The 25421-nt window shown below is 39.1% G+C and overlaps 1 protein-coding gene across 1 annotated transcript in view; it reads right to left on the reverse strand.

The window, feature by feature from the left end:
- The window catches only part of CPPED1 (calcineurin like phosphoesterase domain containing 1), an 88420-nt gene that overhangs the window by 58995 nt on the left and 4004 nt on the right, over window positions 1-25421 (reverse strand). The window contains exon 2 of the mRNA XM_065412423.1: window positions 7149-7367. Coding sequence (XP_065268495.1) covers window positions 7149-7367 — 219 coding nt within the window. The remainder of the gene's footprint in view (window positions 1-7148; window positions 7368-25421) is intronic.

Here is a 25421-nt window from a genome sequence, read left to right on the forward strand (position 1 = left end):
TCTTCCGTCTCATCTTAGATGGCAATTCTAGTCCTCTTTGGGCCATTTAATAATGCAAACTAGACACATCGAAGAGAAGGTACTAGGTGTCCAGCAGCAGGGTTCCAGAAAAGACACCTTTGCTAGCTGATCCATGCAAAAAAATTATATTCCAGAACTGGGGTTTTTACAGTTTAGGGATTCAACCAAACCACCTTAGTGAAGGATGTAGGTTTGAGTGCAGACTAAGACATACATACCATGTCCACGTAACTGGAAAAGGGCAACATCATTGATATTCTGAAGCTGACAATGGATGCTGCAAGTGCATTAGTGGACAAAAAAAGTCAGCTTCTGACAAGGTTGCCCATTATATATTAACATTTATTAATTTTATAATAGAAATTAATAAATAGTATCTAGATGTAATTTTAAAATTTCTACTCCCAGAGTAGAAATTAAACCTAAAGACATCAAATTCAAGAGTCCTATTATTATTCACTTTGCACTGGACGCTATGGGCCAGATAGTCAAAGGTACTTAGGCACCTAAAGATGCAGTTCCAGTGGGATTTTCCAACAGAGGCACATAGATTTGAAATCAGTGGATATTAGCCTAAGCCAAATTTTCAGAACCTCTCATTGCACCTGGAGAATTTAAGAGTACATCATCATTAGGCCTATGTCATTACAGAGACTCAACATTTTGTCCTATATTATTTATTCCATTGCATTGTACAGGTTTTTCCATAATATGACCACCAGGATGGATAAAAATCAATTATTTTTTTAAAAATAAATAAAAAAACCATTTTTAATGTAAGTTAAATACAGGGCTGTTGTATTTATTTTAAAAAATAAATACAAAATTGACAACCTATGTTGAGGCTAAAATTATTATAATGTGTTTAAATTTAGTTCATAAAAATAATGGAAATGCTATTTGGCAGAAACAACTTTCTAAGGCTATGTCTACACTACTGCTGTAAGTTGACCTATGCTATGCAACTCCAGCTACGTGAATAACATAGCTGGAGTCGATGTACCTTAGGTCGAGTTACCATGCGGTCTACACCGTGGGGGGGGTCGACGGGAGAAACTCTCCCGTCGACTTACTCTTCTCATCAGGGGTAGAGTACAGGGATCGACTGGAGAGAGATCTGTTGTCGATTTGGCGGGTCTTCACTAGATCCGCTAAATCGACCGCCAGTGAATCGATCTCAGAGTGTCGACCCTAGCTGTAGTGTAGACCTGCACTAAGGGTTAAAAAAAGATGAAAATTATAATTTAAAGAGGAAGATTTAGAGAACTCAATATACGATCATTAGAAAGTTGCAGCAAAGCAGTGAAACAAGCAAATTATCCAATCAATGGCATTTTTGTGCTTTGCAGGTTAACATTTTCGCTATACCAAATTATGCTGACTTAATATACACATAGAAGTCTTTAGGAAAAAAGTTTTCAGTGATCACAATACATCTAGTTATAAATATCTAAGGAGCTTGTAGAAAAAGTTATTTTTAGTAATACCTTATTCTGCAACTGTATTTCGTAAAATTCTTGATTTAGTGCCACAATACTAGGTTAACTATTCTTGGTAACACTATTTCTGATTACATAATCAAGAAAAACTTTTCAAAATAATGTTCTGAGTATAAATCACTTTTAATCAGCATCTACATACTGAGACATTGGCACTGATTACTTAGCTCCTTTAATGGCATGTGTAATGGATAACAAGTGTTTTGCTTGATTGCTTCCTAGCTTAGTTGATCAGGATTCTATTCATCACTCTTAGCTGTTGGAATCCTGAGACTTCTTGGAGTCCCTGTTTAAAGGTCTTGACATCATTTCGACCAAAAATCTGCGGTGCTTTAGAATTCAGTCATAGTCAAAGCTCTACATACTTAATGTGTTCCTCCTAGTTACAAATGTATTTAAGATGGGTAGGGTTTTTTGTTTTTTTAACTGATTGAGATGGAAGTTGAGCACAGAAAAATTTAAATACAATCCAAGAGAGTATAGATAATAATATGAAATCCATGGATGCTAAAAATGTATTCAAACTTTAATCTGACATTCTTAAGCAAAAACCATATTGGGAAAACAACTGCAGTACTCTTTGATTAACATTATTTTTGTCAGCTTAAGTGTAGTTTAAAACCACAACTGAACTAGAGAGCTCGTATCAATTTGATATATATCAATTAGAAATATTAATGGGCCAAATTCACTACTGTCAGACTGAAATCAAGGATTGCCTCCTCTTATGCCTTTGGTGATTTATGTCCATTGAGGAAACATTTTTTAGCCTTTCCTCCTAATACATTATGGAACTAAAATGATTAAACAAATTGACATAGATCACTAGAAAAACTCCACTGCAGAAAAGCATGAAATGAAGTCAGTACCTCTTCACTACAAATGTATTAGTGTAGATCCAAATAATCTTATGTTGAATGGTGATAAAAATAGTGAAATCAGAAAGAATTAAAAGGAAAAGAAAAAAACCTGACAAAAATATATTAGATGCCAATACTCCAAACACTTGATGCATCTGAGTAACTTCACACACATGAGCTGTCCCGGGCCTGGTCTACACTTAAAGTTTAGGTCGACATATCTAAGTTGCTTAGGGCTATGAAAAATCCACACCTCGACATTTCCACTGACAGCACTACAGTTACTTGTGGAGGTGGTGTTCCTCACTGTTGGAAAAAGCCCTTCAAGTTGATGTCAACCCCACAGTGTAGACACAGCTATGTCAGCATAACTACAGTGCCATGGCTATGCGGGTATACTCCCCGTTGTTTAGATAGAAATGTCTGTTGGATTGAATTTTAAAAGTTAAGTTTTAAGACCTCCGATTATTGATGGTTATACATCGCAGAAACATATTACTTGGAAGGAGGTAATTTTTTAAACATCAAAAATCAATTAATTATTCATAACAAAAAATACTTAAATTCTCAAGCAGTTTGCCTTTTGCTCCTTAATGCTGCAGAAGGTTTTTCTACAACTTCAAATTCTTGGCATAACAAAGTGAAAGCACTTACAGACCAATTTAAGTAGTCCTATGATGATTTCCATAATCAGGTCATTTTTTTCACAGTAATCAGTTGCTGATTTAGCTTTGCTTCAGTCTAATTATGGCATCTCTGAATGACAAGAGAATGTCACTCTGATTTTTAATTGTGGTTAAAAAATATTAAATCCAAGCATAACAATAGCCACTGGAGTCAATGGACATGTGACAGGGTATTTTTTTTTTTTTTTGTAATCTTGACCCAAACCATGTGACTGCGGAAAGGAAACAAAGAACAGTGTATTACAAACACTCGTGTGTGTCAGAAGAGGAAGTCTGGTAAAGAGTTTTACTTTGGTAAAAGCGGAACAAATGAAGCCATCTGAATCCTTAAGTGAGAAAGGGAACTTGGCAGGGAACTAGAGATGTGATTGCACTACTTTCAAGTTTTCTTAGAAGCAAATGTTATTACAAGGAAATTAGAGAGGATAATATCAGATAAAAATCTCTGTAGCAACTAATTCTAATGTCAGGGGATTGAAATTTTGGTGGAGAAAGCACAGCAAATGAGTTGTTAAGGAACCAAGAGCTTGATTCATTGCAAAATGCCTTGTATTTAAAAAAAAAAAAAAAAAGAAGAAATAAAATATCCATCAACCATCCAGACTTGTTTCCACACACATTTTTCAAAACATTTTCAGTAAGTGTTTCATTATGACTTCTTTAGGATTTGGGTTTGTTTTCAAAATTTTCTTCTCTTTTAGTTGATTTATTATTCCATTTATTCTCCTTTTGAAATAATTTTTATTTAAGATTATTCCAAAAGCTTACTGCAAATAAGTGAAAGAAAATGTTAGGAAAAAAAATACAAGACCCCACCAAAAATTTCAGTTCCTCCAAGGCATCCATATTTTTATGTTCATTCATTTATGATTAAACCAGAATCCTTCTTTTTGTACTTATCTTCTATAGAATATTTTTCTGACTGTGTTTCCATTCCACTTGCTGCTTCAAGCAAGTCTCAATGACCTTTTGGGCAAACATCCAAAGAACATTGACGGAGTTTATGCCCGTGATGAGATTGCACACACAGTCTCTTAGCCAAAGAATGATTTACTTTAGCATCTTTGTCTCTTTTCAGTTTAGACAGAAAGACAAATTACTGGCTATAAAATGTATTTATAAAAAGCGTCAGTAAATCGTTCGTATAAACTTAAACACATGTAAACAGAATGTAAAGCAATGAAAGAGCTGTTCTTGTAGGAGCTACACTTTCCTTTAATAAACTATTTCCTTAGCTCTCCATAAAGTGTCTAATAAGCATAAAGCAGATGTATAGAATATTGCTTCATTGATTTAAGATTACGTTTACATTTACATAGTATCAAAGAAAGATATACCTGTACTACCTATAGTTACTAGCTATCTTTACACCAGAAAGAAGAGATGAGACAAAGGTGAAAAGCCAAATGAAACTGCTCTCTCCTGCTACAACTTGGAAATTGCAATAGGCTGCTGCCAATATTTATACAATGCATAGCAAATACACTATACAGAACATAAGTAGTCTTAGCTCTACAATCTGTTCAGTTTAACATTCATATATTTTGTAACTAAGATGACTATTTGATAACAATTTGCCATACTCTGACAAATTTGTTTAAGTTTTACGATAAATGAGAGCCCTATGTTCATGAAAGTTGCCAGACCGGTGATACTTAGACCTCAGTGGTTCAGGAGTCAAATTAACGATCAACATTACCCAAAAGAGCCACAGTAGTGTGAATTCATGATTTCATTTACTATAGTATTATATATTCATATTTAAACAGTGTGACAGGGGAAATATTTAGTTTTTTATATCTGTATATATTCTCACAGCAAAATGACTGAACAAGTATTATTATTTATCAACTACAATTGGGTAAGTAAAAAAGTAATAGTAAAGGCATCCTGATTAATAATAAAAATCACACAGTGTTTTAATATCACATGCTACAGGAGACACATTAAAGAGCCACTTGCAGTTCACAAGAGTCAGTCTGAGTATCACTGTGCTAGACAGATAATACTGGTTGGAAAAGTCCACTATCCAACTCCCACCCCACCAAAAAAAAAAAAAAAAAAAAAAAATATTACAAGGGTGACAGCATACATATTTCTGCAGTCTGTCCTGCCCGAACCTGATCTGTACAGACACCGTCTAGAGATGAGAGGATAGATCAGGCTTTACGCCCACTCAGTCCTTAGTCCCTCTGAAATTTTTAACAAGAGGACTTATGATGGAGCTTGTTATATGGACATGAGTCCTGAGTAGACAAAACTCTTTTCAGAGGCTTAAGAGACATTTTATGTTAATGACTTTCGGGAAATACCCATGCAAGGTGAAATCCAACATACCAGTTTTATATTAGGTTACTGCATTATTTAATTTGGTGACTGGAAGTCCTCCAACAGATGCAGCAGAAATATTATAGCTGGTTTCTGGAGTTTCCCGTGCACTCTCTCTCCTCCCCCCCTCCATCCACCTGGGGATACCGGAAGCAAGAAATTTGGAATATTACTACAAACAAAACAAACAAAACAAACTGGGGATATTTGTTGAAAAATCTCATTACAATTTTGTACTGGGAAAGTCAGACTCTTTAAAAGATGTGGCAATCCCTTATGCAATGGAGAGATTAGCAAGTGATCTGCTGCAGTACTGAAGTTCATGGGAGTTTTGCCTCCATTGATGTAGGATCATGACCCTTTAGTCTTTTCTCCCTTCTGAGGGAGAATAAGTTTTACAATTTTATATTGATTTTATGATGTTCAATTTGGGAGTTCAATTTAAAAAGTGAAGGGAAATCCTATACGACAACCTAAGTACCAAACATACTGTATATTTTTACCACTGTGTAACAATAATTTTGTTTGAAATTAAGTATTTTATGATTACATCATATTCTCTTTATTTATGGAGCACCTTTAATCCAAAGCATTGGAGAAAGATAACAATAAAACACACAATCAACAATTCATAAAATGTTAACAACCAGTGATCCTGAGTGAGAGCAAAATACAAGAAAATGGAAGAGACAGCAAATCGTAAGCAGCAGCAGCTTGAGTTAATACTTTAAATGATGCCTGCATTTAAATAAACCAGTGAAGTGACCTAGAGATGAAAGACCATATCCTATGATCAATTGCTTGAACTATCCAATACTCTTATGTTATTTTGCTTAGTTTAACAGATTATTTCATTAGGAAGTTTAAATTTGGTGGTTTCCTATGCTTTTCTATTATCAAAACCATGTACAGATTTAAAAAAAAAAGTTCTGTGGCCTATAACCCCCTAACGTCAATTAGGGCTTCTAATTAAAATTGCCAAGATGTTGAGGTTTTTAAATAAGAAAACCCCCATAAAGTCTTTGAAACTATTTATACACTTCCAGTAAAATTATTTTTCTTTTTAAACAAAAAGAACAGTTATGGTAAAGAAAATTTACTGGTCTAGTTGCAAAAGTAAGGAACAGCTAAATCTTGTAATCCATATTTGTATATGTTCTGTTGTAGCCTGCTTCAGTATATAACACTAGTCTGATCTCGTAGTCCTGCAATAATGGATTAGAATTCTACTCTCTGAATTGTATTAGGGCATTTTAAGATCGAGTATATTACTTTTAAGATGAAGGTTCTATTAAGCATTAGAAATATCTCGCTGAAGATTTTCTATTAGGCCCCAAACTCAACTCCCTTTAGGTACTCAAATGCATGGCTATTCCTTGGTTCTCTCCCCAGCACTGCTCTGTCACCTGGCTGGAGTCCCTATACTGTTTATGAAAGTAATACTTTTGGTGAAAGTACTTTTACATGTCCTCTTGAAAATTATATTTCATTCTAACAGCAAATTTCTCTAAGCCACAGGAAGAAGTTACTAACAGAGAGGCAGAGCTAGCATACATGAATGGCACAGGGAGTCAACTGGAGAGGTCAGAATACTACTTCAAGCATGGGCTTAGAAGTACACATCCATGAGAACACGATACTATATAGTATCTTATACTATGCCTGACTGTAAAGCTAAGGTAATTGTATATCACATCGAAAATTAAAAAAGAAAATGGGAATATGATTACCAGTGTACATTTTAACAGTCTTACCTGGCATACCATGTATGAGGTCACCACACAGTACAAAGAACTTAGGCTTGGGGTTTAACTGGTTAATGGCTTGCACAGCTTGCTCTGTTAATTTGATCTCCTCTTCCCATTCATCACCTCCATTGTCACAGTCACCAATTGCCCAGGCTTTCATCAGTCCAAACTGGGGATCCGCTCCTTGGATGAAGTAGAAAGGGGCTTTCCATTGACATTCATCATCTTTAAAAATATATATATATATATATATTAGTAAAATCTTAAAGGGAAAGGAAATTTTCCCTGTATTATCAAGGTGAAGAGTAACTTTCTTTAAATGAAGGCCACTTTAATACAGTAGGCACAATACTTTAATAGAGTAAGCAAAAGCATAATATTTCCCTATAACAGATTAGAGCATTTTTATTTATTGTAATTATGCAATGCTGACTTGTGGCTACAGGATGACTAGAAAAAAAGCATACCAACAACAAAGCAAATGGTGCTTAAAACTTCAGGACTACAACATAGCTCAATAGCATGGAACATAAGAGATTAATTTTCAATTATTGCCTTTTTAATTAACAAATTAAAAACACACTACATTTTATGGTGTCAGAAGGAATCCACTTAAAATTATTACTATGTTAAATGCTTTTTGCTCTTACCATACTAGAGAAAGCTTGAAAAATTCACTCACTAGTGCAAAGCTCTTGCTAGCTAGAGACACATCCCCTGTATAGGATGCAGGACAGCAACCCAGTAGGAATCGCAGCATTCTTTCCTCATTCCCAGCAGCTCTGGGCTGGCCCATGCCAGCTGAATTGCTTTTATGAGGCTTGGGCAGGAACTTTCCTAGGCTCGGGCTGGTACCCTCTCTCCTCACTAGGTCCTAGAGCCCGGGCTTCTAGCCTGAGCCTGGAAGCTACATTACAAATAAACAGCCCTGCAGTCCGAGCCCCATAAGGCCAAGTCAGCTGGCACAGGCCAGCCGCAGGAGTCTAACTGTGGTGTAGACATACCAATAAGGTCAATTGGCAGTGAGGTCCAGGCATATCACCTTCCTCCTTGACTTGAACTTTGGGCTGGTAGTTTTAATTCTCTGGCAAATTTTTCAAGCCTGCTCTCATACATTTTAGTTTTACTATTTAGACTTACAAAAGGCTCTCCCCACTCCCATAACACAGCATTATAAGGAGATCTCATATTACTACTACTGATCTGCTTTTCCGTCTCAAAATGCTACACAACATTTACTAATATACTATGAAATATTATAAATAATTTATTTTATTGTTGGTTTTTTATTTGCTAGCTTCGGTCATTTACATTGGGCCTCAAAGTCATTAGTGAGAATTGGAAGGGTCAAATGGAAACCTTAATTTAGGATGCTCATAATGGCTCCTGACTGAAACCTAGAATAAAAATGTATGAGCCTGGAGGCAAACTAAAATGTGTACAGCTTCCCCCACGCTCCACTTAAGACCAGAAACTTATGGAAGGAAAGAATAGGATTTTTGTAGTTTCCGTTAATTTTTTGTACTTTTGTGCGTCAGATATCTCAGTAATGGGTATCACAAAAAAAAACCTTAAATAATGTAGATAGCAAAGCAGGCTAAGAAAAAATTTCTCATTACTTGTCCATGAATAGCTAAGACCATATTCTGCTAGAGATAAGAGAACGTGGGTGTCCCAACTTTTCTCTAAACTACAGTACAAACTTTTCAAAAGTATACTGTTGCTGCCCTGATTGTCTAAAGGCATTTCCTTGCATTCCAAGTGTTTGGTTTTGGACTACTGCAGCTGGGTTTCTCCCTTTTATGCTCTTCTTTAAGGTTTGTCTGACTCTCACTTTGGGCTAGTCTACACTAGAAACGCTACCGTGGTGCAGCTGCACCGACGTTCTCCTGCCGACATAGCGCTGTACACACCGGCGTTTAGGTCAGTGTAACTTATTTACATCCCTGAGTGACATAAATTGTACCAACATAACCTGTGGTGTAGACAAGCCCTTTGTCTTACCCCTTTTAGTTTTATCCTTGCTTTAATATCTACAATTAAAACATTCACTGGTAGCTGTCTGAAGTCCTGGAGCTTGTTTATTAGATAAGTGGGTTGGTTTGTTTTTATTAAATTCATGATGAAAAACCCACATTCTACCACTATAGTGCTTCAGAACAAGGAGAACTGTATTTCCACCAGAATTCTCTCTGACCAGGGTTACACAACATAATAGCTGGAATAGTGGTAACTGCAATAGTGGAATTAAAATATAATAAAAGGCTAGCATAGAAACACGCTCAGCGCCCCTGGAACTACAGATTCAAATGTTATCAAGGTGAGCTCAGAACTTCATCCTTCCAAGGTAGCTACATTGATTTCTAGGCAACCTACAGCAAGTCAGTTTTTTTCAGATAAGCCCTTAAAAATCAAAAACAAATTTAAAAAAAATAGGCTCCTAAACCCATATTTAGCCAACTAAATAAGTAGCCTGATTTGGGGATCCTTTAGGAGGAAACACTTTAAAAAAAAAATTGAAACTCAAAACACAGACTGGCAAAAGTAACTGCTATTCTTAACGCACGCCATTCCACTTTCCTCTCCTTCAACAGCAAAAGCAAGAGATGTCAGGATCAGTTCTAAGTTATTAACTGCTGCCATTAGTGCCACATCTCTTTGCCAAATGTAGGTTCCTACATTTCACTTAATTTAAAATGTAATTGTTAAATAAAACAATTTATAGTCAGCTAACATCATCTATCAATTCATATAGTCATCGTCCTCTTGTACATTAATAATACCACTAAATCTCACATTTTACAGACTGAAAACCTTTATCCATTAGTTTTTAAATCTGAAATGCAACCTTTAACATTTGCAAATTAGAAAACTCATTCAGACAGGTTTTTATTCAGAGAAGTGAAATGATCCATCAATCCATCTGTTTTCTGTAGAATCCTTTTGGAACTGGCTGAATGACACAACATAATTTAGGTTTTTATTTCATGTGTCTTGCATGGAAAATGAGAAATACGACTGTCATAAAAATCAGTTTATATGCTGCATCGAAGACATTGTTTAGGCAGAGAAATCAACTTAGATTTTTTGAAGTGAAAAGCTATAAAGATGAGTTAAGGAAGCCTGCATCTCTGAGGGTTCTAACTCAGCAGACATGTTCTGTGACTTAGTAAGGAAAAGGAGGATTTGAAAAAGCTATTCAGTTTGGAGGAGTAGGAAGCTTTCCCAGGTCAGGCTGTCTGGTGCTGCTTGTTCCTGCTCAAAGTTTCTCCATTCTGCTACACAATGAGAACAGACCATATTCCTCTCAGTTTTCACTGCTGCTAGTGAGAACTCTGTAGGCAGCTGTGAAACTGATAAGAACCAAGTCAGTTTCACTGCTGCTCTGGAAAGCTCTGAGCAACACAGGAGGCAAGCACTACAGGAGAATACAAAAGTGGAGTCTCTGGGAAAAGTAGAGTATAAGGCACCCCATCAGAAATGCCCATGCAGCAGCACAGAGGAACAAGGAGAAAGTACTTCTCTCTTCCAGAAGTTAGAGAAGGCTGAGGGCTTCAATTTTATCAGACACATACTAAACAGAGGTTTACACAAAAATGAACCACCTGAACAGGGTCAAAGAAAGAATCCCAGCACCCACCCCTTTTTCAACAACTTGAGCTACACAGTTGGCTCATCACCTGATTACTGGCCCTGACAACAAGGACATCTACTTTTTTCATACTAATTGGTTACTGGCTAGTAAATTTAGTCTTCTACCTTATAGGTGTATGAAAGTTCCCATGACTTAAATGTACATGTATTGGTGTGAGTGATATGGGGACAGAGAGACTGTTGGGATACATTAGAAAAGAGAAGTTCAGTATACAGAGAGATTCTATGAGGAGAAGTGGCAGAAGAACTTATAATGGAGAAAGGGAAAGAGACATGGGAATGGAAGGATTGCGAATAAACAGAGGAAAGAGAAACTGAAATGATGCAGGAAAAGTTACACCATCACCTATTATAAGAAAGAAAAAAGAAGAAATTGAGTGAAGCCAGGAAGGGGAAGAAGATATATCAAAACTGAGAGTTGCAATAAGCAGGGATGGGCAAACAGTATTTGGTTAATATACTGTTTGATTAAATGAGTCAACAATGCCACGGAAATTAGTCAATAGCTATATTTTTGTAGTATTAGATCAGCTACATAGTAAACAACAATGAAGATCAATACATAATATATTCAACACTTTTTTCTGCTATTTGGTCAGTCCAAGTAGTAAGTTCCTTTTTTTAAAAAATAGGGCTTATTTACACAGAGCTCCACCAGTTTACTAATTCTTAATTAATACTCGGTGCAATTTTATACCAATTTGGTTACACTAATGCAAAAGTACACTAATGTATTTTGGTTTAAACCAGCCTTATTATACTGTATCTTAAATTGATTAGGAACAGATTTAAGATAATCCAAGATAAACCACTCTTTACACAGTTTGCACCAGTTTAGTGTAAACCTCTGCAAAACCCTGTGTGAAGAAAGATTATTCATAAATAAAATGTTCATGGACAATATTACAATTAGATACTGCACAGCAGTTTTGTACTTCAAAACTGCAACGGGCAATGGCTTTTTTAAGAGTGTGCAGGTATCACTCTAGCTAGGTGTTTTAGTCCTCAATGTTAGTGGAGGTCAGGTACATTTTTCATACCCCTTTGGGTAGGTTATATAATCACATAAACACAAGGGTTATTCAAAGGGAGAGCATCAAATGACTAGAGATTCCACATTAGTAAGCATCCTTTCCATCTTAGTTGAAGTTGAAACATCATATAATTTAGCAGAGTCCAGAGAATTAAAAACTGGCTCGCCATCTCCATGGTGGCTGTAATGCTACAGTCTCAAATAAGGCCAATGTCTGAACAATGGACTGCAACATCACTAATTCCTAATTCCCACATGTAGTCATGAGAAACAGATATAATAGCTTCTCCACAAACATGTGTCAGGTGCGGCAAAAGGTGTAAAAGTTTTTAACTGAGTTTTAATCAATAAGGAGGAGGAGGATACACTTCTGTTTCCAGAAGCTAGATTATTCTTAGTGTTCCATGTTTTCAATTTTTACCAATAAATTACTAGGGTTTTTTTTTTTTTTTTTTTTTTAATTAAAAGGAGTTCAGTTTTAACTGATTTACACCATTTTAAATCAATCCACTCTATTTTTTTCAGGTATTTATTTTTGTTAAACACTAATGCTTTATGTGATTGTTGTTTCCTGCAGCTCTGAGATTGAAACAGTTTCTCAGTGTAAAACACAGAACACACATGATGGAAGTCAGGAAAAAAAAAAAAAAATCAAACAATGTTAATATCGCAGTACGACTGGCTCACAAGGAGACACTGACCGCCTATTTTTTTTGCATCTGTTTAGTGCGGCGCTGAATGTAATCAATCAATCCTCCATAGATAAAGAGAAGGTAAATGTGGGACAAAAATGCAAATTTGTGCCTGAATACCAACAAGAAAATCAGTACTTAAAAATTTTCAAGAAAAGTAAAGACCAGAGTGAGGAGGATGCATTGTGCTGCAATTACTGCAGCATTGAGGTCAGTGCTCATGCTGACAGAATAAAGGAGCATGTCGAAAGCAAGCAACACAAGTAGCTTAAAGAAGAAAGTGAGCTTTGGAATAAGCACTCAATATCAGGAGCTTCACCAGGGTTTTAATGAAAGAGAGGACACAGCATAATTGTATCAATGAATTTGTGTGTTCTCTGTTTCGCCAGACAACCACTGTTAATTGCAGCGGAGCCTATTGGTGACTTTGTGCAACAATACTGTCCACCAGCAAAAACCCTTCCGAATGCAGACAACCTCACTCATAAATATCTGAAAGAAAATGACGATACTTGTATCTAAACTGATGACATCACATTTCCATCAGTTCATTCTTAGTCTGATCTTTGACGAGTCTCCTGATGCCTTGGACCATCCAATTCTTGGCCTTTTGTTTTAGTTTTTTTTATTTCAAAGTGAATTATTTTGTGCTGATGTGACACAGAAGTAACTGACATGTTTGAGATGTACCAACTAACTTGGTACAATGTGGCCACAACTAACACAGATTTGACTTCCTCCATGGCTAAGTTTGCACAGGAGATTAAACTCAATCAGAACCCGGAGTTGCTACACATTACCTGTCCTGCTCATCTGATTAACATTGTGCTGTCAACAGCTACTGCTACAGAAGAAATGAAAGATGTGAAATCTTGCATCATTAGGTTTGGGGCCATTTTCAAGCATGCGAACAAGTTGAAGGCTTTGTTTTACACAATGCGAGACGAGTGCAGAGTCGACTGCTGATTACACTGCTCTACAGCCAAAATGTTTCTGAAATAAATGTAGTCAAACTTTACTAATTCTGGGTCACTGAGAATGAAAATGATGCTTAAAATTGTTGATTGGCTCTAGTTTTCAAGATATGCTATTGGGTCAGTATATACGACCCTTGACTTGGGAATGGCGGAGGATAAGTGAGTTATAAAGGGAAGGGATCTCAATTTAAACCAGAAATGACTAAAATACATCTTTGACTGGATCTCTGAATAAATCTATGACTGGGTTTGGACAGTACTTGCTTTTTAGGCAAAACAATGAATGATGCAATCTGAAGCTGGTATTGCGTCATACATGATATGAATTGCATCATGTTATTCCTAGAAGTCATGGATGATGCAATCCTAACGAAGCTTACATCACTCTGCTGAACAAATTGCCCTATATCAGCTCTAGAAATCATACAGTGTCGTGCTCTCTTATTTGTCAGTGTTTGATTTTGCAAAGGGACACATTTCTGTTTAGCCAAAGTGAGCAGAGATGCCTCGTACTTGTGTGAACAATGCAGATAACTTCTGCTATGTTTGTGGTGAAGTGACTTTTGCATCACAAAAGCACAGTATAACCACTATGGTTAAGAAAGCCTATCACCTTTATTTTGGCTGCAAAATTGGAGATCAGGACAAGAGGTGGGCCCCACACATATGCTGCAACACTTGTGCAACAAATCTTCGCCAGTGGTTGAACAGGAAAAGGAAATCTATGCCTTTTGCAGTGCCAATGATTTGGAGAGAGCCAACAGATCTTACCAGCAATTGTTACTTCTGCATGGTGCCTCCAGTTGGGAAAGGTGTGTCAAAGAAGAAAAAGTGGACTGTGCATTATCCAAACATTCCATCAGCTATACGCCTAGTACCCCACGGAGAAGGACTGCTGGTTCCTGATGCACCAGAATCATTCTCACTTGAGTCAGACAAAGAAGAGGAAGAGGATGAAACTTCTGGTCCTGAACCATCAATGTCACAGGACCCACATTTTCTCCCATCCTCCTCCTCTCAACCACACCTCATAACACAAGGTGAACTGAATGACCTTGTCAGGGATTTGGAACTACCCAAGAGTAAGGCAGAGCTGTTGGGCTCCAGACTACAGCAGTGGAATCTCCTGGCAGGTGATGTTAGGGTTTCCATGTTCCGTGACCGTCAAAAGGATCTTGTCCCATTCTTCTTCATGGAAGGTGATCTTGTAGCCTGCAACAACATTGATGGTGTGATGGCAGCCCTCAACATCGTTCACGATCCAGATGAGTGGAGACTGTTCATTGATTCATCGAAGACGAGTCTTAAAGCTGTTTTACTGCATAATGGCAATGTTTTGCCATCAATTCCAGTTGGTCATGCAGTCCATATGAAGGAAACCTATGACAACATGAAACAACTTTTGAGGTGCATAAACTATCACCAACATCAGTGGCAGCTTTGTGGCGATTTGAAGGTTGTTGCTCTCTTGCTTGGTCTGCAGACTGGATACACAAAGTACTGCTGTTTTCTCTGCGAATGGGATAGTCGTGCAAGAGATTCCCACTACATCAAGAAAGATTGGCCACTCCGACAGTCATTGGAGCCTCGGAGGAAAAGTGTTCAGCATCCACCACTTGTTGAATCAAGGAATATTTTGTTACCACCCTTACACATCAAGCTGGGTCTGATGAAGAACTTTGTCAAGGCCATTGACAAAACACAAGCAGCTTTCAAGTACCTCAGTGGAAAATTTCCAAGGTTAAGTGAAGCTAAGATAAAGGAAGGTGTCTTTGTTGGTCCTCAGATTCGTGAACTTCTTCGAGATGATGCATTTGACCATGCACTGCGTGGCAAGGAAAAGATGGCATGGAAAGCCTTCCAGTTAGTGGCAATAAATTTTCTCGGAAACAACAAGGCAGACAACTACAGGTTGTTGGTGGAAAACCTCCTCAAGGCATACAAAAGCCTTGGTTGCAACATGTCACTAAAGATACATTTTTTGCACTCTCATCTAGATTTTTTTCCACCGAACTGCGGAGCAGTGAGCGACTAGCACGGCGAGCGATTTCACCAGGACATTGCAACAATGGAGAAACGCTATCAGGGCAAATGGAGCCCATCAATGCTTGCAGACTATTGCTGGACAGTGACAAGAGATGCTCCATTTAATAAATACAAGAGACAAGCCAAGAAGCGCCGAGTAGACACTGAATAGGACTAAACTATGTACAGAATAGTTTTTTGCCTTTTGTTTCATAATAGATTTTATTGATATAACCCTTTTGCTGATTTTTAAAGTGTTACATAAACAGGACAGGTGAAATATTATCATGTAAAGCAACCATAAACACATGAAGAGACCTAGGTTTACAATTTATGATTAAAACTCTACTATCTACACAATATACATAGACATAAAATGTAAAAACTTAAATATCTTAGAAACAGTAGCCAATCAGTTGTTTTAATTGTCATATTTGAATTCAGCACATCAAAATACATAATAAATAGCACATTTTAATCTCTGAAGCAGACGACTTCTCAAAAATTGTAGATCAGTGTTACCTACCCCTTTTGTGCCACGTTGGCTAATGAGCTTGTACTTTGTTGACTATCATGTAAATAATGTGTGGACTGTGCTAATGCATCTCCTCGATCATCCTGAGTTTGTTGGTTCTAAAGCGGAAACACTGACGAGACTAGCAAATAACCAGAATGACCTCCAGATTCTGTGCACCAAGGTAATATTCATCGTTGAAAACTTGGAATCACTGCGTGACACACAGAAAACACTGGCGTTTTCTCCAGCTATTGCCAACACATTTGCAAATACAGATGTTTACTGGATCCTGACAACCAAAATCTCAGCTGCAAGAGAAACGTACATCAAGAAAACCCAGCTGTTTCTGGAAATCCTTCTGACCCCAGAGCATGAGAAAACCAAAAAAGCATTCAAAACCTTCAACACAATGCTCAGCAAGAAATGGGAGATGACCATGACCTGTAATCTGAACCCCAAAGTGTTTGATGCCAAAGATCCTTTTTGGAATGTCATTTTAGGTGTCACCTTTCTCAAGGTGAATTCTGCAGCAGACTATGACTTATGCCAGAGTGTTTCAATCATTTGCCACGGACGATGGAATTTCAAATCCGAAAGGGGAATTTACTACTTTCATGAACTTGCCTAACTCTGACAATGCAAAACTGGATGTGCTGGCTTTTTGGAACAATCATCAAGACACACTTCCCAACTTCAGCAAAGTGGCATGGCAAGCTTTGAGTGTAGCCCTGGATCTATTGATTCAGAGAGCACCTTTTCAAAGTTGGGCTACCTCCAAGAAAGCAAGAGGCTTAACATGAGTGAGAATACTTGGAAGAAAATTATGCGAGTGTACGCAAACCAGGTTTCTGGAAAAACTACGAGCTCTGAGAGAGACAAAACGTACCTTTCTACATTTAAAAATAGTTTCAGTTACACTGTAGTAAAATGTGCATATTACAAAAGTTTTTTTGTTTTTCTTTTTCCCACTCCCGATTTTTCTCTTTTAACCTGATTTCATTCCAGTTTTAATGTTTGGAAAATAAACACTAAATTTCCCAGATTTTTTTTTTTTTTTAAACAAATAAAAACTGAAAATGCAGAACACTAATTATTCTCTAAGCAACAGAAGTCTGAGGAACCACTAGAATTTCTTCACGTGCTGGGCTGGATATGCAGAGTGCCCTAAATTGTAAGGGTGTGCGTGCTGACTTTTGGTTTTACAGCTTTGAATGATCCTTTTATGGCATTGGTAATCACTCTATAATGTATTTTTAAAAGATGCAAAATTCTGCAACAGCTGGTTCCCATTATTTTGACTGTTCAACCATCATTCTATGTACTTTTTAACAGCTGTTGTTCCTTTGTTTCCCTAAAGTATTCCTGTATATACAGGTTTCAGAGTGGTAGCCGTGTTAGTCTGTATCAGCAAAAAGAATGAGTAGGGATTGGAGCAAATGCGGTTGTACGTTAGAGCTTGGCTGTAGACAATGGATCGTGTGATGTGGTCTGGATGAAAGCTGGAGGCATGTAGGTAAGTATAGCGGCAGGGCCGGTGCAAGGAAGTTTCGTGCCCTAGGCGAAACTTCCACCTTGTGCCCCCCCCCACCCTGTGGCAGCTCCCCGCCCCTCCCCCCACCCTGAGGCGCCCCCCCCCCGCAGCAGCTCCCCACCCCAGCTCACCTCTGCTCCACCTCCTCCCCGAGCACACCGCCCCCGCTCTAATTCTCCTCCCCTCCCAGGTTTGCAGCGCCAAACAGCTGATTGGCACTGCAAGCCTGGGAGGCGGGAGAAATGGAGTGGCGACCGCACGCTCGGGGAGGGGGCGTAGGAAAACTGTAAAAAAAAAAAAAAAAATGGGGGCACCGCTTTTTGGCACCCCCAAATCTTGGCGCCCTAGTCTGCCTAAATGGTAGCACCAGCCCTGTATAGCGGTAAGTAGGTTTCCAGTATAGGGTGGTGTTTATGTGACCATCGAAGCCCTTGAGGAATTCCACCATGATTTCAACAATTTCCATCCCACCATCAACCTCAGCCTGGACCACTCCACACAAGAGATCCACTTCCAGGACACTACAGTGCTAATAAGCGATGGTCACAAACACCACCTGTCAAGGCTGTATCCCCACTTTGAACTTTAGGGTACAAATGTAGGGGCCTGCATGAAAACTTCTAAGCTTATTTACCAGCTTAGCTCTGGTCCGCTGCCACCATCTTAAGAATTCCCTCCCTGGGAAGCCTTGAGAGACCTTCACCAATTCCCTGGTGAATACAGATCCAAACCCCTTTTGGATCTTAAAACAAGGAGAAATTGACCCTTCCCCCCTCTTTCCTTTCACCAACTCCTGGTGAATACAGATCCAAACCTCCTTTGGATCTTAAAACAAGGAGAAATCAATCAGGTCCTTAAAAAGAAGGCTTTTAATTAAAGCAAAAGGTAAAAATCATCTCTGCAAAATCAGTATGGAAAATAACTTTACAGGGTAATTAAACTTAAAGAGCTCAGAGGAATCCCCTCTGTCTTAGGTTCAAAGTATAGCAAACAAGATAAGCACTCTAGTAAAAGGTACATTTACAAGTTGAGAAAACAAAGTAAATCTAAGACGCCTTGCCTGGCTTTTACTTACAATTTTGAAATAAGAGAGACTTGTTTAGAAAGATGGGGAGAACCTGGATTGATGTCTGGTCCCTCTCAGTCCCAAGAGCGAACAACAACTTAAACAAAGGACACACACAAAAACCTTTCCCCCCCCAAGATTTGAAAGTATCTTGTCCCCTTATTGGTCCTTGGGGTCAGGTGTCAGCCAGGTTACCCGAGCTTCTTAACCCTTTACAGGTAAAAGGATTTGGAGTCTCTGGCTAGGAGGGATTCCATAGCACTGTACACAGGAGAGCTGTCACCCTTCCCTTTATAGTTATGACACCACCCTATACCGGAAACCTACTGACCGCTATACTTACCTACATGCCTCCAGCTTTCATCCAGACCACATCACATGATCCATTGTCTACAGCCAAGCTCTAACGTACAACCGCATTTGCTCCAATCCCTCAGACAGAGACAAACACCTACAAGATCTCTATCAAGCCTTCTTAAAACTACAATACCCACCTGCTGAAGTGAAGAAACAGATTGACATAGCCAGAATACCCAGAAGTCACCTACTGCAGGACAGGCCCAACAAAGAAAGAAACAGAACGCCACTAGCCGTCACCTTCAGCCCCCAACTAAAACCTCTCCAGCACATCATCAAGGATCTACATCCTATCCTGAAGGACGATCCCTCACTCTCACAGACCTTGGGAGACAGGACAGTCCTCGCTTACAGACAGCCCCCCCAACCTGAAGCAAATACTCACCAGCAACCACACACCAAAAACACTAACCCAGGAACCTATCCTTGCAACAAAGCCCGTTGCCAACTCTGTCCACATATCTATTCAAGGGACACCATCATAGGACCTAATCACATCAGCCACACCATCCGAGGCTCATTCACCTGCACATCTACCAACGTGATATATGCCATCATGTGCCAGCAATGCCCCTCTGCCATGTACATTGGCCAAACCGGGCAGTCTCTATGCAAAAGGATAAATGGATACAAATCAGACGTCAAGAATTATAACATTAAAAAACCAGTTGGAGAACACTTCAACCTCCCTGGTCACTCAATTACAGACCTAAAAGTTGCAATTCTTCAACCAAAAAAAACCTTCAAAAACAGATTCCAATGAGAAACTGCAGCAATGGAATTAATTTGCAAACTGGCACCATTAAATTAGGCTTGAATAAAGACTGGGAGTGGATGGGTCATTACACAAACTAAAAACTATTTCCCCATGCTAATTTTTCCCCTACTGTTACTCACACCTTCTTGTCAACTATTTGAAATGGGCCACCCTGATTATCACTACAAAAGTTTTTTTTCCTCTTGCTGATAATAGCCCACCTTAATTGATTAGTCTCCTTAGAGTTGGTATGGCAACCCCCATTTTTTCATGTTCTCAGTGTGTGTGTGTGTGTGTGTGTGTGTGTGTGTATTATATATATAATCTTACTACTATATTTTCCACTGCATGCATCTGATGAAGCGGGCTTTAGCCCACGAAGGCTTATGCCCAAATAAATTTGTTATTTATTTTAGTCTCTAAGGTGACACAAGTACTCCCCATTCTTTTTCCTGTATATACAGGATTTCTTCCTCATTTCTTCCCCAATGCTTTTAGTTTAGCCTTCCTAAACCCACCACCACTTGGCATCAAGAAGTAAAATAAAATTACTTTCTATTGTCATTGGATTACAAGTTTGAGTAACTTCTTTGAAAAGCTATTAGCATCTCATCAATGACTAAACTATGGTGAATGTCTCACTACAAAGTGAGTTGTGTTTCCCATTACATACAAAGTCTTACTGTCAAACAACCTCTAGTCTTACTTTATGTTATCATAGTTTACAGTTTTGCTGCCTAAATGAGTTACTGTGGAGGGACTTTGCCCTCCTTCCCCACAAGGGGTCAAGGAAAAATCCCCTCAGCAACAGGCACCACACTGAGTTATCAAAGGTGACTCAATGCTACACCCTCTGAAAACCTGGAATGAGGGTCATGCCAAGAGTGGATCTGGAGTCATGAGGGGACAGGGACATAGCACAGCGCTCTGGGGGATTCTGAGCTGTGGAATAGCCAGCTAACTGGCTGCTCCAATTTATGCTGGAGGTTGCACAAAGGCCCCAAACGAGCCCAGAATCCTGAAAGCACAAAACGGCTTAAAGACATCTGCCTGGGTGGAGCTTTCTGGAATCTCAGCCTAGAAGTTTAGCTGGTCAACAAGGCTGAATTCTTGACTCCTTTTTCCAAGCTACAGAGGCGCTACATGCAGTGGTAAAATTCACATTTCCTAGTTCAGGTTTCACTTTCTGAAGGTATGTGCATGGTTTCACATTTTAAAATTAAATTGATCTAGTGTCCTTATGACTCAATATCCAGTCAAATGATCCCTAAACAAACAACAGAGATAGCCTGTGCCACAACTCTCCCTACAGTAACACAAATCTCTTACTCTGGAAGAATTCTATGCCCCACAAATGCATACAGGAACTAGAATTGTCAAGAGCCAGTCCCTCTGGGGACAGGGATATAACATTCACTTTGCTCTAAGCCTCTACCAGCTGAGAAATTATTTATTTACAAGGTCACTCAAAAAATACTTTGTTTTCCCAATATGGTGGTGTGACACAACACTACTTAAGGAGTTATTAGACTAGCTATATGAAATCTCCACACATGGAACATTTCTCCATACTGGTTCTAGCTTAATTTTTCATTTTCGGCTGAATGTATTGATCTTTGATTACAATTTGTTGTGAACATAACATCTCCCCTCCCTTCTACACCCCATTAAAGTTACACAATGGCAGTTTAGGGTTTTTTTAAAAGGGAAACACTACCCACAAATCAAAACAGTCCACCAGCAGAAGATATTTTTGCCATGATTCTTCAGTGCTTTTACTGTCCTTTACCTAAATGTAACAATTTATGCAACACATGGATGCATAACTCCGAAAATGACAGAGAAATCAGAATACCATAGCTGTACATCATATAAAAGCTAAAGAAAACCCTAGATTTTTACAATAGCTAGAATTATATTTGAACTGACAATACGACATTTTACTCCCAAACAGAGCTGCCTTAGCAAATAACTTTGTACGAGACTTATACTGATGCTACACTATACACGGTATCTTTCAAAGAGACACTAATATGGCATACGATCTTGTACATTTAATAATTTCAGAAGCTTTCATAAATATCTTCAATAATTTGTATTTTGCAAACCACTATTGCACTAATGTCCATTGTACATACAGAAGTTTCATTTTGGAGCTCAAGAAAGATCCTGAGCCACTTGCGTGTACTGACTCGCTACCCAGAACTCTTATTCTCAAGGAATGTTATGTTCCTGTGCCTCCAGTACTGGTATGCGTACCAAACAACTGCCATAGAAGGCGGCCAGCTCCAGAATGTCATGTTGTTGTGCCCCTATTTCAGCAGCAGTTTCTGCTTCTTGTTCTACTCCAACCATGTCTACATGCACACACGGGATACAGGTGATAGCTTCCTCAGGAGTCAATAATGAGAACTTAGAAGAGGGAACCAATAACATCTTGAACTTCTCAATTAATTCTTCTGTGACCTCTCAATTAATTAATCCTAACACACTAGTAGCAATGCAGAGCAGGAGGAAAGCTCACTAGAAGAGAGACTGATCTGGCACAAGGAAAGGCATTTCAGTGACCTGTGTGGGTCTTAAGCCTTTACTCATGGTCTTCAGAAAGGAGCTCTTGATGTCTTGGCATGACTTTTTGAAATCTTCTCTGCCATTCTTCGGTTCTCTCATATTTTCCCATTCATAAAATACACTTTTTATATAAATTGGTCATATTATCCATTGTAAACAGACACTAACTATTTGGCTTGAGACACCAACCATGGCATTTTCAGACACCATGACACTTCATGAAATAAAGACAGTCCATATAAAATTCATTTTTCTTGACAACAATATCTACATGGACACTATGGCACTGAAGGAGAACAGAGGCACTGATATGCCAGGGGCATGAGCACAATATAAGAATTTAAACCAAACAGAACCAAGAAACAGCCATGCCTGTTGACAGACAAGTGCTCAAGGGATTTCAACTCACCTCCCCACAACCCCACAAATTAACACTGAAATAACCTGTCTTGCGTGCTAACTATGGTTAAACAAGAACTGCAAAGCAAAAAAATATTTTTGGGTTGCCATTTACACTCATTTAAATAAAAATTACCCCAAGCTTGCCTTCTGTTTGTTTTTAAAACATGGAATGTCAGAAATATCGGGTTCCCACTTCCCTTCCTTTGTTGGTGAGTCCTGGCAAAATCTTGGAAGGTTTTAAGTGATGTTACATTTGGTTGTAAGCTAAGCTATAGATCTCCCTCTGCGTGAAGTGGGAGAGAGGATGCTGACTCAGAGGGAGAGAGGTGAGACCCTAATATTTTTAAAGAAACAAACAAGACAATCTTCATACATCAGAAAGAAGGTAAAGGGGCAAAACTTTTCCCTCCTGCTTTGCAGTTCTCCTCCAAGGAAATGTATTTTCACTCTTATCAGCCCAGAGCCAGCTTGTTTTTCAAAAATAAAGTGCTTCTACTAAATCAGTGGTCACCAACCGGTCGATCATGATTGACTGGTCAATCCTAGAGGATCTCCCAGTTGATCGCAATCTCCCATGGTGTAGTGGGGCTGCCATTAAGACAGACTCCCTGCCTGCCCCGGCCCCACCCGCTCCCAGAAGTGGCCAGTGCAGCTTCGCGGCCAGGGGTCTCCTTCCACGCACTCCTCCTGCCTGCAAGCACCACTGCCACAGTTCCCATTGGCTGAGACCGGGGAGCTTTGGCCAATGGGAGCTGCAGGGGCAGTGCTTGCAGAGAGCGCCAGCGCACGGAGCCATGTGCCCCTGGGCTCCTCCCCAGGGGCCACAGGAGCATGTTGGCCCCTTTCAGGAGCGGCATGGGGCCGGGGTAGGTAGGAAGCCTGCCTTAGTGGCAGCCATGCTGCACCACCAACCGGGAGCCGCTGGAGGTAAGTGCTGCCCAGCGGGAGGCCACACCCCAACCCTGAGCCCGCTCCCAGAGCCAGCACCCCATATCCCCACCTGCACCTCAACCCCCTGCCCCACCTTCCAGAGCCAGCACCCTGTACCCCCTCCTGCACCCCAACCCACTGCCCCAGGCTCAGCCCAGAGCCCCCTCCCACACTGTGAAGCCCTTGGCCCTAGCCGTGAGCCCTCACCTCCTCCCAAACCCCTACTCCAGCCTGGTGAAAGTGAGTGAGGTTGGGGGAGAGCAAGCGAAGGAGAGGGGGTGGGGATGGAGTGAGCGGGGCAGGGCTTTGGGGGAAGGGGCGGGGTAGAGCCTGGGTTGCCCTTAAATTCAAAAAGTGATCTTGGGCGTAAAAAGGTTGGAGAACACTGTAGTAAATAATTTATAATTTCCTGTTCAATACTCAAAAATTCTCACTAATTGTGACTTTAAAAAATGTTGCCATTATTGCTTCTATGAGCAGGTACAAAGACTGATTTCATCTATCAGGCAAACCACCAGAAGACAGAGGGTTATTTAATAAAGTCTTGTCTTAGCAACCACCATAGAATGTATGTAAGAGGCTTTTGCTTCTTGGCCAACGTAAACTGTTCCATGACCTTCTGCTGAAAAACGTTTCTTATATATATTTACAATATGCATTAGCAAAATACAAAGATTTAAAAGATACTTAGGCAATAAGTGTATGTGAGTGGCATCTGTTAACCTGATTATTTTAAGAAAAATAGGTTTGCGTGCACTGAGTACTGTGAAAGGCTGACCTCTTGCCACTGGATTTTCCATTCCTTTTCATCTTCACCCCCAAATGTTAACATTTAATCCCATTATATAAAACACGGACTTTTTAAAGAAGTTTTTTAAAAGGCTTGGAGGGAGGTGGAATATATGTTATGGCAACGTGAAATCATGGTGCATTAGTCAAAACCTGCCATAAGTTTGCCTAATTGTTGTGAAAATCTGAGCTGGCCCGGAGAAGTGTGTATTTCCCTAGATGAGACATACAAATTTATTTTTATACAGCATCCATCATCCAAAGCATCACAAAACTTGCTAACAAGGTGGAAATAGTGGCTGGGACTCTAACAACTGTGATATCCATCACCTTGGGGAAGAGGTAAGAAAAACAAGCTAGTTCTTAAATCATCTTTAAATAAATTGGGGTGGTCTTAATGCTGTTAAAATTAAGTGTTTCTTATTTAACTAGCAATTGTAAAATAGTGTATTCTAAATGTAAAATGTGTTGAGGAATTTTTAAAGCCTCGTTTAAAAAAAAAAATATATATATATATATATATATATATAAGGCTTTTCTCAAATGACTATCCACAATATATAGATTTTATTACATAAGCATAACGTGCATCTGGCAGAACTTTCCACAAAAGTCACTTGCAACAAAGAGTTCCAAGGTAGTAACAAAAAATTCCTTTCCCTTAACATACTTTTCTACTCCACAAACTAGTGGCTGCTTGCCAGTACTGCTACTTGTACAATCACTTTTCTCTATTTTGCCTGCTTCCTATACAGTTGAAAACTATCTGTCCTATTCCTCCAAATCCTTTGCCCTTAGAAGTTCTGCTGCACTTCTACGGAGCTATGGCTAGGGCTCTACAAAATTCACAGCCATGAAAAACACGTCAGTCCACGAAATCTGGTCTTGTGTGCTTTTACCCTATACTATACAGATTTCATGGGGGAGACCAGCGTTTCTCAAACTGGGGGTCCTGATCCAAAAGGGAGTTGCCGGGGG

This window comes from Emys orbicularis, chromosome 10 (genome assembly GCF_028017835.1).
Source record: "Emys orbicularis isolate rEmyOrb1 chromosome 10, rEmyOrb1.hap1, whole genome shotgun sequence".
In the NCBI taxonomy this organism is placed as follows: domain Eukaryota; kingdom Metazoa; phylum Chordata; order Testudines; family Emydidae; genus Emys; species Emys orbicularis.